This window comes from Salvia hispanica, chromosome 6 (genome assembly GCF_029641045.1).
Source record: "Salvia hispanica isolate PSC_SH4W2 chromosome 6, Shi_PSC_v1, whole genome shotgun sequence".
Taxonomy (NCBI): Eukaryota; Viridiplantae; Streptophyta; class Magnoliopsida; order Lamiales; family Lamiaceae; genus Salvia; species Salvia hispanica.
The window spans coordinates 15,232,075-15,247,982 of record NC_142697.1 but is presented as its reverse complement, the minus strand read 5'-3'; the positions used below and the strand labels follow the sequence as shown (position 1 = coordinate 15,247,982).

The following is a 15,908-nucleotide window of genomic DNA, read 5'->3' as shown; positions in this document are numbered from 1 at the left end:
TCTTCCGGTACACGACGTCGGCCGCAAGGGAACAAGGCGGTGAAGGCGGCTAGAGCGAGGGGGAGAGGGAGGGGCCGCGGCGAATCAAGCCAGGCGGGCGAGGGCTCGGGCTCCGGCACGGGCATGGGCTCGCACACCCTAATGTCCATGTACCTGGTCGCCACGATGGTGGACCTTTCAAAATGACTCCTAGCCAAGTTTCAGCCCATATGGCCGGAATTGAGTATATGAGAGCTCAACTTGGTATAGGTGCACCTCCGACTTCGGGGGATGATGATTCACCGGCGGAGTAGTTTTTATAGTTTAATTTAGAGTATTTTAATTATGTATTTTTTTTTATTTTTTAGGATTTTAAATTATGTATTTTTTATTTTATTTTTTAGGCTTTTAAATTGTAATTTATTTTATTTTAATGAAGTGTGTTTTTATTAATTGAATTTGTTGGAATTAAAAATAAAAAATGAAATTGAATGAATAGTTAAGAGATGGTTAAGAGATGATTAAGAGATGGAGGGACGCAGGTGTTGTCTCTTAGTTAAGAGATGAACTGAAAAGTACAGTGGGCCCCATGAATAGTGAAGAGATGAGACAGTTAAGAGACGGATAAAAGACGACGTTGCAGATGCTCTAAATCTTGATAAAAATGAGTCAGTTAGTTTCACCTCTTGAACCTCATATACTAACAAAATGTCTGGCTATTAGAACGATGTAAAGTTCTCACTAAATGTGATGATCAATAAATAGAGGTAAGGTCATATGTACTTTTTGTAGAAGCTGAGAACCATTTTATGGACATTTTGTTAAACTTCTAGATATTCTTGTTGGGAAGAATCATGAAAATTTTCCACAAGCACTATAGAGACGACACACCCATAATTAAAAGCCTAAATAGTTTATTACCATCATTATGGGAATTGAAGTATGCAGACAATGTGGTGGAATCGATAGAGACTAGTGAATATAGGTGATGTACACCATGGTGACCAAGACAATGTCATCGTTTTAGCGTGCATTTCATATGCATCATGCTGATTTATGGAAGTATGTATGATATTATGAGGGGCTGTCAAATTAGGAGGGAGTTTTTGTCTCGACGTTGGTTTGTTGTTTTAGCAGAGTATTCTTTTGATAAGGATGTTTCCGGTCTGGATTAATGATAAAAATATTTCGTATGTACAGTTTAATTAGTCCTAACTGTGATTATTGGTATTTTGGATTAGTGGTGAAACATTTTGCATGTACGATTCCGATGGCTTGACTCCAAGTAGTTCCTTCGCTGATTCTAAATAATACTCTCTCCGTCCCAAGTTACTTGAGTTGTATTCCGTTTTGGGTTGTCCCTAGCGCAGAGAATTCGGTCAGTACAGTTAGAACCGAACCGACAACCCGATTAACTGACATCCAAAGTAACCGAGATTGAAGAGCTGGAACCGAAACCGAAATTGAAATTTAAAAAAATATTATGCAGTTTATAGGCATTGATCCTTGGACACTGCATAGGAAAAATGCACACCCTTGCCACCACTTGCACTACATTGCATTATTTGTTTACATACTTGTAGAAAGAATTATGTATGCACTTTGTATTAGAAATTAAAAAAATAAAAAACAACCTATTTATAATATCCTTAATCCAACAAAACCAAAAAATGTACTACTTGCTCAATCCAAAAATTGAAATATTTAAAAAAGTAAACAACTCCAAGTTCAAAGATTCCAAAACAATAAGGTCGATCAATCAAAGTATACAACCTACTTATAATATGCTTAATTCAAAAGTTGAAATATTCAAAAACAAAGTTTACAACATGTTCAATCCAAAAGTTGAAATATTAAAAAAGAAACAACTCTAAGTTCAAAGTTTTCAAAACAACAAGATCAATCCATCAAAGTTTACAACCTGCTCAATTCAACAATCATTTAAAGTTCAAATATTCAAAAGAAAACCTCCAAGTTTAATATTTCCAAATTCCAAAATAAATGCACGATAAATTTGATTTTGATCATGATCACTTGAATAAGTTCTTTTCAATTCTCCTAATTCTGCATTTGCATCGTCCAATGGCCATGTGACTTTGCCATCCTTATGGAGTGTCTCTACTGCTGTAAAAAATAGTGAATTATAGAAAATGAGAAAAGTTTTAAGTAGTATGTAAGTACTGTATATTTGTGTTACATTGCACATATATAAACACTACATTGCATTATTTGTTTATATATTTGTAGAAAGAACTATGCATGTACTTTGTATTAGAAATTAAAAAAATAAAAAACAACCATTTTATAATATCCTTAATCCAACAAAATAAAAAAGTTTCCAACCTGCTTAATCCAAAAATTAAAATATTTAAAAAAAATAAACAACTCCAAGTTCAAAGCTTCCAAAACAACAAGGTCAATCAATCAAAGTATACAATCTACTTATAATATGCTTAATCCAAAAGTTGAAATATTTGAAAACAAAGTTTATAACCCCTTCAATCCAAAAGTTGAAATATTCAAAAAAGTAAAGAACTCCAAGTTCATAGTTTCCAAAATTATAAGGTCAATCCATTAAAATTTACGACTTACTCAATTCAACAATCATTTAAAGTTCAAATATTCGAAAGAAAATCTCGTAAGTTTAATATTTCCAAATTCCAAAATAAATGCACGATAAATTTAAGTTGGATCATGATCACTTAAATAAGTTCTTTTCAACTCTCCTAATTTTGCATCATCATCATCATCATCATCATCATCATCATCATCATCATCATCATCATCATCATCATCATCATCATCATCATCATCATCATCATCATCATCATCATCATCATCATCATCATCATCATCATCATCATCATCATCATCTAGCCATGTCTCCACTGCTTTAAAAAAAACTCCATAAATTATAGAGATTGAGAAAAGTTTTAAGTAAACTCCGATTTCCCAAACACACACGCCTTAATGAACGGCCAGATTTCGCTTTCCTGGTCCGCTACATGCGTCCGCATTCTACATAAGGTACACCCGCAATATGTGATAGCCAATTATGTTCGGCCACGTGTGCCAACAACTACTAGTCTCACATTTACATTGTTTATCTGTCATGTTGCAATTCATTTTCTACAACCCTACATTTTGCGAAGACTTTGTGCGAAGCTTTACCAATCCTCTACGCGTCTTCGGGTACTGTTTCAGGTACAGAAATCATCTCTCTCGCTAGATCGATTCCATAGCATGTATGTGTGTTCTCGTATGTCTGTTTCTGCTCTCTGTGTCCATGAATTTTATGTGTAATTAGGTTTTGTCTGAGGTTTTCGGTAAACGATGATGATTTCGGCCGTTGAATGGAGTATTTGGTGAGGATCTGATGGATTTTAGCTCGATTTCTGATAGTTGTGTTATTTTGTGTTGATTATGACTTGTTTCTCTAAGGTTTGCCTTATTGTTTAGATGTGATTGTTTTTTTTTTTTTCATTTTTTGATGTATAGTTGGTGTTAAGAATCCTTAGTTTGTGTTTCTCGAGTTTCAATATGACGATGACGAAATTATGTGCATTAACTGTTTAATTTGTGAAGATCTGAGGATTTTCATGAATTTCCTGTTCTTGGTTGTGTAAGGGCTGGATCTTTAAGATTGGATTGCATACATATTTGATTTCTGAAAAAGTATGCTGGCTAAAATGCTAGATCTGGTTGAAAAAAATTGTGTTACTTCATCTTTGGTTTGTGGAAGTCCTAATTTGCATTTGTTATGGCCAGAATCTGCATCTGGAGAATTATCTTGGATTGAGTGAATGGGAATGGACAAAGGGTCATCTATATCACAAAAGGGGACCCTTGTCGAGCTGATTTTTATTATTTTCTGGAGTTCTGTTGATTTCATGAGAATTTCTATGATATGGAGAGTTAGGAGTATATCTTGTAAATTTAATAGAAAAGTTTAAAACAATTGAACAAGTATAAGCAACTGAAATTGTGTTTGTGCTGTTATTACTTCTGACAAATAGGAACTCCTGGTCTTACTGAATTTCTATATTATATGATAGTGGTCACATGTCTATTATTTAGACTTGGTAGGATGCCATCTTCTTCAACTTGGTGCGAATTGAAATTCTTATGTGAATGATTTTTTTAAGGTTTTTGACGATCGTGATGTCTGCAGGCTTCCTATATGATTTTGCTGTCCCGTTGATCTGAATATATGCCCGGCCTTGCTAAAAGCTTGCGTTCATGTATAGAATATGTGCATATTTTGATGTGTGATGATCATCTCTGACTCTGATGTGTGATGTTGATGCATTTTCACTGCTAAAGTGCTGCCTAACTACATGTTTACAATTATTTCTCTCTTACTGTGTTTTTCTATCACTGTCTTTGATCGAGTGTTTTGCTTGTTATAATCGGATATTTTTTATATGCTCTTGCAGTTAGTATAATAGAATGAGCCGCCCACAAGAACCACACAAGCCTTTCCTCCCCTTTGGAAATCCTTTTCGTAGGATGTCACCGAAGGGCTCATACCTATCCCCTAAACTTCTTGCTTTGTTGGATACATTTGAGGAGACATTGCAGGGTAGGATTAACAATCTTAGGCCAGTAGGTAGGGATGATGTCTTGCGCTTATCCTGGATGAGGATTGCGATGGACACACTGTGTGAAATTCATACTGACGTGAAAACTTTAATTACGGCTCTTGAACTCCCTGTTTGTGATTGGGATGACAAATGGATAGATGTGTATCTAGATGATAGTGTGAAGTTGCTTGATATCTGCATTGCTTTCAGCTCCGAGATATCTCAGCTGAAACAGGGCCACCTCTTTCTTCATTGTGTTTTGCGTAACTTTGGTGGTGCCCCCACAAAACAGTTTGAGCGGGCCCGATCTTCCCTAGAAGGATGGAAGCAACATGTTGCCAAAAAGAATCCTAGATTTGATAATTGCTTCTGTGCCATGGATGTACTGGCTGAGAAACTGGACCTACCAAAAATCAAGAACTCTGCCAAGGGGAATGTCTTGATGCGAGCAATGTATGGAGTCAAGGTGGTTAGTCTCTTGGTATGTAGCATATTTGCTGCTGCATTCTCTGGTTCCACAAAGAAGTTGATGGACATACAGGTTCTCGAATCTTTCTCATGGGCAGCAGCATTTTCCGAGCTCCAGGCTTTTGTAAATACTGAAATAAGAAGCCTACACTCGAGTGGGAGGACCACGATACTGAAGGAGCTAGAAGCTGTTGATACAGATGTGAAGAAGTTATATCCAATTGTGCAAGAAGAGGCGAACTTGGTTGAAGCTCAAGTTTTGGTAAGCTCGACATCAGATTTAGGAAAATCGGCAGAAAAACTCTCACAAGGACTTGATCTACTCGCAAAGGACGTAGACAGGTTCTTCCAGATAGTCCTAACTGGACGCGATACTTTACTCGGTAACCTTAGAATCGGTGGTAATGCATCTGACGGAGTGCGACGAGTTAACTTCAAAGGAGGTCCATTGGTCTGCTGAAGGTTAAATGTAAACCCGCTCCTTTGTACACAAGTATGTAGTTTAGGAGTACTGTGTTCTCTATTTGAATATATACAAAATATATGTGAGGTATGCTGTGTCTCTGGCTATGTAATACTAGAATTATGCGTGAATCTTTATGTAAAATCAGTATTAATGATATATAAATATGGCTTCATATCTGCAGCAGTTCGTGCTTGACATGTCTTCTCTGAATTTTTCTTGACCTTATTTATAATTAAGCTAATTATTTCGACCGTTGGGTGAAAATATTTGTTGAATTTTTTATCAAGTTTGATTTTTCAGTCTTATATTCTAGTTTTGTATATGGGGCAAGATGGGATTCTGGGGAATTTGAAGGCATTTTGGACTACAAATTGCTTTGATTCTGTTTCGGTCAATATTTTGGTGAATTAATACCTTTTTCTCGTTCATGGGAATTTCCTGGAAAAATTGGTGCCGCTCAAGTCTGATTTCAGTTTAAAAAATTATTTCTGACTATGTCAAAAGAATATGATATCTCACAAGATAGATTCAAGGATCATTTACTATTTTGTCAAAAATTATAATTAATCAAGAATTCACATTTTGAGTGAATCACCAGACACCAAATTTGGAATGCATGATATTTGATGAACAAAGTTAATAATGTTGATGTGAGCTGTTATTACATGAGAAATTAAACAGGAGAAAAAGAAAATGAAAAAGAAGAAGGCAAGGCGGAATCAGAACCAGGTGTATGGTTCCTGAGAAAAGTCAATTTTGTTCACGGGTAACCTTGAGTCATTCCAGTTCAAAAGTTCACACGCAAACCCCAGTTCAAAAGCATACAAGTTTTCATAAAGTTAGTATTCACCACCCTTGTAATAAAAAAGCAAACGCCAAAATTTAATGTCGGAGAGCTCACATTTTGCTTTGCTTTGCGACACCGACACTAAACTCATCCCACAAGTTTGATCATCTTTGAAGTTGAGCATCGTTTGGTGTGAGCAAATTTTATTTGTTTTTTATTGTTTGGTATGTCTGTGGAGTCGAGCTCTGGTTCAGGCGATCATGGTGGACATAACATCAAAGGCGTGGTGACCCATGGCGGGAGATACATGCAGTACAATGTGCACGAAAATCTGTTTGAGGTTTCGAGGAAATATGTTCCTTTTAAGCCTGTTGGCCGTGGAGCTTATGGCATCGTCTGGTAATATCCTTATATTTCTTTGTTTAATCTTGTTTGTTGAGTTAGATTGGAGCTTGATGACTATCTGACATATTTGGAGTTTGTAGAATTATAATGATGAGTTTAAATGGTTGAAGAAAATTGTGAATTTGGACATGGTTTCTTTTGTTTTAGCGCTGCTGTGAACTCGGAGACACGCGAAGAGGTGGCCATTAAGAAGATCGGCAATGCATTTGACAACATAATTGATGCAAGGAGGACGTTGCGAGAAATCAAACTTCTGCGCCACATGAATCATGACAATGTAAGAACACACACACACACATGATGTAGTAAAATATTTCATTTGAGAAACATTTTCCAATATATGTATGCAGGTGATTGCCATTAAAGACATCATACGCCCTCCTCAAAAAGAGAACTTCAACGATGTCTACATCGTCTATGAACTTATGGACACTGATCTTCATCAGATTATCCACTCCAATCAAACATTGACTGACGACCACTGTCGGGTTTGGCCTCTTTTTCATTCTTTTCTAGCAGTATAAGATTTTATGTCATACCATAAATGATTTGATTTTGAATTTTCAAATAGAATATCTCATGTCCTTACCATCTTTCTTGACATTGTAGACGGGCCTGTGTCGTGGTTTAGTGCGTGCTGATGGAAAAATCATCTTCTCTTGTGTGTTACGTATGCTACACTATTATATTGGGATGTCACATTTAGTTTCCATTTCACTTTTGCAGTATTTTCTGTACCAAATACTGCGAGGACTTAAATATGTTCATTCCGCGAATGTGTTGCACCGTGATCTGAAACCTAGCAATTTGCTCCTTAATGCTAACTGTGATCTGAAAATCGGAGATTTTGGGCTTGCGAGGACCACATCTGAGACCGATTTCATGACCGAGTATGTGGTTACTCGCTGGTACCGAGCACCAGAGCTGCTCCTAAATTGCTCGGAATACACAGCTGCAATAGATATCTGGTCTGTGGGTTGCATATTTGGTGAGATCATGACAAGAAAACCCCTGTTTCCTGGCAAAGATTATGTCCACCAGTTGAGACTCATCACAGAGGTATTTATATAAATTTCTTCTTCTTTTGTGTTCATTTTCCAAAGTAATGTTGTCTATTGTTTAAAGCTGGTAGGCTCTCCCGATGACGCCAGCCTCGGTTTCCTTAGAAGTGACAATGCCCGAAGATATGTCAGGCAGCTCCCGCAATATGTGAAGCAACAATTCCCATCCAGATTCCCCAACACTTCAGCTGGAGCTCTTGATTTACTAGAAAAAATGCTCGTTTTCGACCCTAGCAAGCGTATTACTGGTACACTCTCCATGTGCTACAACTCTTGCTTCTCTTGGTTTATACATGTATCATCTGTCCTAACTGTGAAAGCTCGATCGGTGATTGATATGCAGCTAATGAGGCTCTCTGCCATCCGTATTTGGCGCCTCTCCACGACATCAATGAGGAGCCAGCCTGCCCGCGCCCTTTCGTCTTTGAATTTGAGTTGCCGGCGTTCACTGAGGAAAACATCAAGGAGCTCATCTGGAGGGAGTCTGTGAAATTCAACCCTGACCCTGCTCACTGAGGAATGTAATCGTGCGATGTGTGGATTTCTAACATCTGCAGAAACATGTGTATTTCACAACGTAAGTAGTTATCAATGAGGAGATGAGTAATAATTGTAGTGGATACATACATATATATATTAAGTATTATCTTTGCAGTTCAATATATTGTTGTAGAAAGGAGCTGAAATTTAACATCTAGAGCATCCGCAATGGTGCTTAGGCCAGCCATAGGCCAGCCATTCTCTCCTCTGTCACGTCAGCAACACTAAAAAAACCACCTGCCACGTCAGATTTAGGCCCGCCATAGGCCAGCCATAAGCCAGCCGCAATAAAAATAATTCAAAATATACTACATTTACGGAATTAAAATTGCGATATACGGAATTAAATTTACGACACATATACGGGAAAAATAATCCATTCCATTAAAAAAAAAGTACAAAGATTTTAAAAAAAAAAGTACATGATTTTTTTTTTTAAAAAAGGGCTTCAACAAACGAGCCCCGCCACTCTCTACTCCTCATCGCCGTCGTCCTAGTCGTCGCCGCCGCCGCCGCCGCCGCCACCCGTGCTATCTAAGCCCACGTCGGAACCCCCCAGCCGTGACCTCGCGATCTCTAAATCAGCACGCATGCTCTCGAGCATCTCGTAAAGAAACCTCTTCTCCGTGGGGTCAGTGGCGTTCTTCCACTCTCGGAAGACCTGTAACATCTGAGCTCGCGTTTGGTTACGCGAATGGAGAGTGTACTCGAGTGGGGCGGCTGGGAGGGCGGAGGACTGGACCTCGCGGGGCGATAGGGGGGATCCGCCCCTCGCAGCCCGCTGCGCCCGCTTCTGTCTAACCAGGCGGGGGCGACCAGTAAATGAAGGAGGGGATGGAAACTTCTCAGCATCCGGGGGGAGGTCGTGGGATCCGCCGCTGCTGCCGCTGTAGTCGCCGCTATAGTTCAGTCGCTGCTTCTTCGGCCACCCAGCGTCGCACCCCGCCCGGAACTTCTCCGAGTCCTTCAGCAACAAGAAGCACTCCCAGAAGGTGAACTCCTTATACTTCCCCTCCAAGGGGAACTGACTCGCGGCTATCCTCCGGGCGTCGTCCTCAGTCTGCCCACTTCTGAGCTGACGGAGGCGTTGGCGTACAAATTCGCAAAACGGCCCACTGCGGCCCTGGTGCGCTCCCACCCCTTCCGGACCTCCTCGTTGCTGAAGTCCTTCCCGTGCGGGCAGTGGTTCTTATAGGCAGCCCTGATCTTCGCCCACATGTTGACGACCCGCTAGTTGTTCGCAACCAGTGGATCGTCGCACACCTCCAACCACCCCTTGGCCACCGCGGCGTACTCATCCTCCGTCCACTTCCTCCGGCCAGTGGCAGCGGGCTGCGATGACTCGCCGACCGCCTTGCCCTTCCCCTTCCCCCTCGTCTTCTTCCTCGGCGCGGCCGGCGTCGCTGGAACGGGAGTATCATCGTCCCCGAGATCGATCCTCATATCATGCAATGACAGAAGGTCATCGCCAGAGAACTGCGTCTCCACCGGGGTCGACGTGTGAGACGAAGCCGTCAAAAAATCAAGCGAGGACCGATATACCGTGTCCCCTCCCGGTGACCCCTGCACCCCCCCCCCCCCCGGCATCCCGGGATGCATACCGTGCGGCATCCCCCCTGCCACATCATCCCCATCATCTGCTGCTGCATCTGGGGCATACCCCCCCCCCCCGGGCGCTGACTGCCCGCCGCTCCCCTGCCCGCCGCCCGGCATCCCCCACGGCATACCCCCCTGGTTCCCCCCCATCGCCCCCCCCCCCCGGCGCACCAGCCATCATCCCCATCATCTGATTCCAAGGGATGTTAAATCCCGGGCCCATCTGCCCCCATCCAGATCCCACGGGTACTGTGGGAGTCTGAGAGCCGCTCGTCGCCGGACTGGACTCGTTGTTGTGATCCATCACTCGATGATGCTCTTGAACAGAAAGTTAGAGAGAGAGAAAACTCGTTAAAACAAGTGGTGCAAATGAAAATGAAACGAAAATCGTGTTTATATATGATTTAAAAAAAAAAAAAATCGAAAAATCGGCGCTGGCCGATCGGGCCTCCACAATGGCGGCTAGCCGATCGGCTAGCGTTTCGGCCAGCGACGAGCGATCGGCGAGCCCACGCCGATCCGCTCACCGATTTTGCACTGGCCGACTGCAATGGTTCGGCTAGCCGATCGCTCAGCGCGACGAATCGGCTAGCCGGTCGCTAGCCGACCATTGCGGATGCTCTAATATCTGCACCATGTTTCTCTGGTTGTAATTTTTTGAGTAATAAACCTTAAATTATGTGCTCATTTGGTAAATGCTTTTAATTTAAGTGCATCTTTCATTATACAACAATCTTGTCTGATGCAGACAAGGAATGAGGGTGGTTTATTTGATATGAACATGTCTGTAACTCTACATTTTCTATACTGTCATAACGGTAACTCTTTGGCCTTGGCTGGCCAGCTTGATGGTCACGGTGAACGGGTCCCCTTGAGGCAGGCCGTCATCGTTGTTGTTGACTTGTTGATCTCCATTAGGGCTTTGGGATCGTAGTGGTAAAATTGTTGATTTAGTATGTTATCAAAACAACCGGCTGGGTCCCGCGCGCTGGGCCGTCCAGCACCTCTTCTCGGCTTGATTCTTAATTCGTCCCAGGCTTCGAGCATCGTCTTCCCGTTTCGTATCACCTCCGGTCGTGCCTCTTCGTCTTTGGTTATGCCCCAGATAAACACTGCTAATGCATCTTGCATCCGTCGAGGATGGTGCAAGTCCTTTGGCGGGTTCGGCACATGATGCATGTCGCCTAGAATTGCATTCGAACCTCTCTTAGCCTTGTGGTAATTGGCAATCGGAGCAAGAACAAATCCGGCCAAACCTTCCGTGGCTCGATTTTGCAATGGGAAAGTCAAGAACATGAATGAATCGGCTCAATTTTGCCTAGTTGATTAGCTTACATTGAGCTTTCCAGTAGCAAAATAAGATACAAACATAATTAAGTTAATAGTACAAATTACAAACCATACAAACACTCTTCAAATACAGCTTACTAGTTTTCCTTAATCCCATTTTTCAGATACTCTGCAAACGTCTTAACATAATCATAGTTAAGTTGTTTATTAGCGAAAATCGCATTGGCAGCTTCTCTAGTTCGAGCTCTTAATATCTCCCCTTCCTTAGATACCATAGCTTTTTTCAGGGCACGTGCAATGCCATCTCTAGTAAAGGATCCATCTCCACCTCTTTCAACCTCAACCGCCAATCCCTTCTCAACCAGCAACCTCGAATCCAACGGCTGTGCGATGATAAACGGCAGCAGCACAAGACAGTTTCCATAACTTATACTTTCCACAACAGATGCCCATCCTGAATGAAACAAAGAAGCCCCTATTGAAGGATGGGAAAGAATCTCCCTCTGTGGTGCCCATCCTATCTGCACCACTCCCCGCCCTGCCACCCGTGCCTCAAACCCGGGCGGCAGTATCTCATCGTCTCCCCAATCGGGCCTCCTCACCGAGAACAGGAAGGGAAGCCCGGAAAGCTCAATCCCATATGCTATCTCATGGATTTCCTCTCTCGACAATTTGTACTCACTCCCGAACCCCACAAACACTACAGAAGACGCCTTCTGTTTATCGAGCCAATCACAGATTTTACTCCATGGCTCTTCTGTCATGATCATCCTCTTTTCCTCCGCCGGTGGAAGGCATCCCATCGGAAAAACCGGCTTTCCGGTGATCTTGGAGAGGAGATTCAGGTAATCACCTTCGAGCTCCATGCAAGTGCGAAGTGCCAAAGCATGGCTGCCTTGGATTAGTCTAGTGAACCGTGCTCCATCTTCTATTCCAGAAGCTCCTGTGCTGTATAAAAGATTATGCATAGCTACAGCTTCATGGTTATTCCTGCAAGCTACCTGTTTCCATCCCAAATCGGAGAATTAGAAAATGCGCAAACCAGCAAACAATATATAAGTGCAATCCTTACTTCATTAATATGAGGTATTTCGGGAAGTGTCCTAAGAACAAAAACTGCGAGGGCTTTTGTCCAAAGCAGACAATATCTTACTAATGTGAGTTCGGGTGTATATCACCGAACACTTGCACTTAGGGATGTTACTGCATCCTAAATTTAGAGACTTTAAGGTTGAAAATTTCTAGTCCATTAAAATTACTACTTGATTAGCCTACAACCACAGTAAGGTTGACCTGAAACCCGATGGATTGACTCGGTAAGTTGAACCTAGGTGTAACTATTGTCTGTTGTTCCATCTGTTATACATGTATTCGACACTTAAGTAACAATTTTATAATATAAATAAATAAAAAATTAATTTATCTTCACTTTAATATATCAAATATACATATATATTACTAGATTTTTATTAATATAATAATAAATAAATTAATTAAAAAATCAAAATTCACTATAAGAAAGATTATAGTTCTAAATCATGCTTTAAAATTTTTCAAAATATGTTAATATTTTATTTTATTTAAACAAATCTTAAATTAGTATCTTAATTATGTTTGAGTTTAAACATGGAGTATATCTCAAAGGGGTGTGATCAATTGTTAACTTTCTTAAGTTGTTAACTCTGCTAACTCGTCAACGCAGTGTATTAAAATTGTCAACACATAGTTTTGTTGACATTTCAATATACTGTGTTGGTATTTTAATGTTATCGTATTGACATTTTTAATACACTGCGTTGATGAGCTAGCAACTTAAAAAGTTAGCAATATTTATAAAAATAACTAAATTTCATCAATATGTATAGCATTGATCACATGCTAATTTTAATGGTAGCAATCTGATTAGCCTGTTGGACTATTCTGATTAGCTCGCATCCGATTAACTAGCAATGTCGGCCTGAAACAGTATACATTACCTGTGAGGGGAAATCCACCCAATCCGGAGGCGCCATCATGTGAGCTGGCGAAGGCCTCGCCTGCCTCCGAGCCTCGCCTGACAGAAACTCCGGCGACCAGAAGAACACTGCGGTGCTAGCAGTTGCTATGGGGAAAAGTATCAACTGGACACCCAGTTCTTGAGCGATATCAACCGCCCAGTGGTGAAAGAAGTCGACCACTATCCACTTTGGAGATCTCTCAGCAATCAGATTCTTCAAGGGTTGTTGGAGGAGGTCACATGCAATCTTCAGATCATCCATTCTCTCTGCCGGAATGTCGGTCGTGGCCGTGGCATTTTCCGGCAGAGGATTGGGGTGGAGAAGAGGGAGAGGGATGGGCACATATTTGATGAGATGTGATAGGTTTTGTGGGATTTTGGGGAGCCTGTCAATGTTTTGCGGAGTGGAGATGAAGGAGATGCGAATGTTGAATTTGGCTAAGGCAATGGAGAGATCCAAGAATGGAATCATGTGGCCAAATGCAAGCCATGGCAGCATCACAACATGGATCTCATTTTCTTCTTCTGGATTCATCATTCAATGTGTGTGTGTGAGAGAGAGTTTAGGCCTTGGGGACAGTGAGAATATATAAAATTATGCAACATGCAGTAAGTGGTGTTGTCAATGATCGTTTCTTGTGCGTGTGTGTTTACGTGATACTCCCGTTGTCCCAAAATAAGTGACTCATATTCCTTTTTGAGACGTCAAGTGACTCATTCATTTTTTGGCATTTTCTCTTTTATTTTTCTCTCTACTTTATCAACTCTCATATTTTATTCACTTTCCACTTTACTAACATAACGCTATTTTCTTAAATCTTATACCGAAAAGTTTTAGGTCATTTATCTTGAGACGGAGGGAGTATGAAGGTGGGGTGAGTGAGATTAAATTATTCGACCGTAAATCACGTGAGTTAGATGAGCTGTAGTTGTCATTACTCCGTTTTTTATATCAATAATTAGAGCAAAAGCAATCGTGTCCAATTTAATTAGAGAGAAAATAAGAATATGCTGTATAAGTGATTCGGTTATAAAATATTAGAGCAAAGGCCAAAATTAGTTCTGAACGTATGACCATTTTATGTTTTTAGTTCTAAACATTATCTTTTGGATTTTGTGGTCCTGAATATATGGAAATTTGATCATTTTGGTTCTCCGTCAATATTTCTGTTAAAAACTAACGGTCAACAGATCTAATCCCAATTTTGACCACATTAAATTTTTAATTCTGATTATTTATTTCCTAATTAATTCTCTAATTATTTTTACACTTCAATTTCATCTTCTTCTCTGTAAATCCTAAAAGAAAAAACTACCAAACAAAGAAATGCATCAAAAACACAAACCAAAAAAGAGAAAGAGAAAAAAGAAAAAAGAAAAAGGCAGCAAGCTGCAAACAAAACCCTCCCAAAAAGCAAACCTCAATTTCAATTCAATCCAACCATATTCCCCCAAATCAACAATCAATCCATGGCGGACTCCCCCGCCGCGGGAGCTCTCCAATTCCACGGCACTGCTGCTCCGCCTCATGAGCAAGCGCCGGACCTGGGTTTGCCTCTTCGTCTCCGTCTACTCGCTCCTCCCCTCCCAATGAGAAGATAGTGGGGGAGGGCGGTTTGCTGAAAGTCGAACACTCCATAACTAGGATTTAAGAGGAAGAGGAAGGAAGATGAAACATGAGAGGAAAGAAGAAGATGAAATTGAAGTGTAAAAATAATTAGGGAGTAAAAAATCAGAATTAAAAGTTTAATTTGGTCAAACTCGGGATTAAACCCGTTGACCGTTAGTTTTTAACGGAAATATTGACAGAGGACCAAAATGATCAAATTTCCATATGTTCAGGACCACAAAATCCAAAAGATAATGTTTAGGACCAAAAACGTAAAATGGTCATATGTTCAGGACCAATTTTGGCCTTTACTCAAAATACTATAACAGGTTTGAATCAATGTTTTAAAAATCGGACCGACAAGCGAACCGGCAAAGCTACTGGTTCACGGTTCAACTGATTGGACCAGTCCAATCACTGATCAAACCGTTTTACTATAGCATATATAATTAAATATATATTATAAATATACATCAAATTTATTATATAATAAAATGTAGTCTTGATGATAGGTTTGTGTTAAAATGACAACTCCTCTTAAAGTGACACCGTGACACCACTTATACAACAATATTATAAACGCTACACAGCAATATTACAAACACTACACAGCAATCTATAGATTGCTGTATAGTGTGTCGGATATTGCTGGACAAGAAAAATTGTTGTATAAGGTGTAGCATATTGCTGGCCATCTTTTTTGGGTTTTTTTTTTTTTTTTTTTTTGTGCCACGTGACAGCTTATTATCGTCCACGTGTACAAATGATTAACTAGGAATGGTGGTATGATGTTATTTCAAGGGGTGGTGGCACCCTAACATGCCCCCATGATGATATTCATATATATATATATATATTTATAGTATAATTTAGTGAATAATAAAATATTATCAAACTTAATTGAGGATAAGTATAATTAAATTTTCTTAAAATTTAAATATAATTGTGTAGGGAGGTGATCAATTGTTAACTAATTAACAATCCCAAACTAAGACTAAATCTTAACCATTAGATTAGAAGATCTAGTGGTTGAAATAATTCCACATGGATTATATTTTCAATTAAGAAAATTAATAAATAAAATTAGAGGGTATTAATGTCAATTCCCTCTCATTAAAATCATCTTAA

The 15,908-nt window shown here is 40.2% G+C and overlaps 2 protein-coding genes and 1 pseudogene across 5 annotated transcripts; 2 read left to right on the top strand and 1 right to left on the bottom strand.

Moving 5' to 3' along the window:
- The first annotated feature begins 2,897 nt into the window (after positions 1-2,897).
- On the top strand, positions 2,898-5,672 carry LOC125205991 (protein BPS1, chloroplastic pseudogene; annotated as a pseudogene). 3 transcript variants are annotated; one of them, XR_016132962.1, is made up of 2 exons: positions 2,898-3,183; positions 3,748-4,082. The product of XR_016132962.1 is annotated as a protein BPS1, chloroplastic pseudogene, transcript variant X3 (transcript). The 3 variants fall into 3 exon arrangements; XR_016132960.1 differs by lacking the exon at positions 3,748-4,082 and adding an exon at positions 4,416-5,672 and having other exon boundaries at positions 3,037-3,183; XR_016132961.1 differs by lacking the exons at positions 2,898-3,183; positions 3,748-4,082 and adding exons at positions 3,201-3,344; positions 4,416-5,672.
- Positions 5,673-6,325: 653 nt separating this feature from the next.
- On the top strand, positions 6,326-8,409 carry LOC125205992 (mitogen-activated protein kinase homolog MMK2-like). Its single transcript, XM_089061860.1, has 6 exons — positions 6,326-6,682; positions 6,836-6,965; positions 7,039-7,176; positions 7,415-7,747; positions 7,814-7,997; positions 8,093-8,409. Exons 1-6 carry the CDS (start codon positions 6,510-6,512, stop codon positions 8,263-8,265), a joined length of 1,131 nt encoding a protein of 376 aa, XP_088917986.1. The 5' UTR covers positions 6,326-6,509; the 3' UTR covers positions 8,266-8,409.
- A 2,771-nt stretch (positions 8,410-11,180) lies between these two features.
- Positions 11,181-13,743, bottom strand: LOC125204674 (putative UDP-rhamnose:rhamnosyltransferase 1). Its single transcript, XM_048103382.2, has 2 exons — positions 13,152-13,743; positions 11,181-12,176 (listed from the first exon to the last, which is right to left on the bottom strand). Exons 1-2 carry the CDS (start codon positions 13,707-13,709, stop codon positions 11,313-11,315), a joined length of 1,422 nt encoding a protein of 473 aa, XP_047959339.1. The 5' UTR covers positions 13,710-13,743; the 3' UTR covers positions 11,181-11,312.
- Between the last annotated feature and the right edge of the window lie 2,165 nt (positions 13,744-15,908).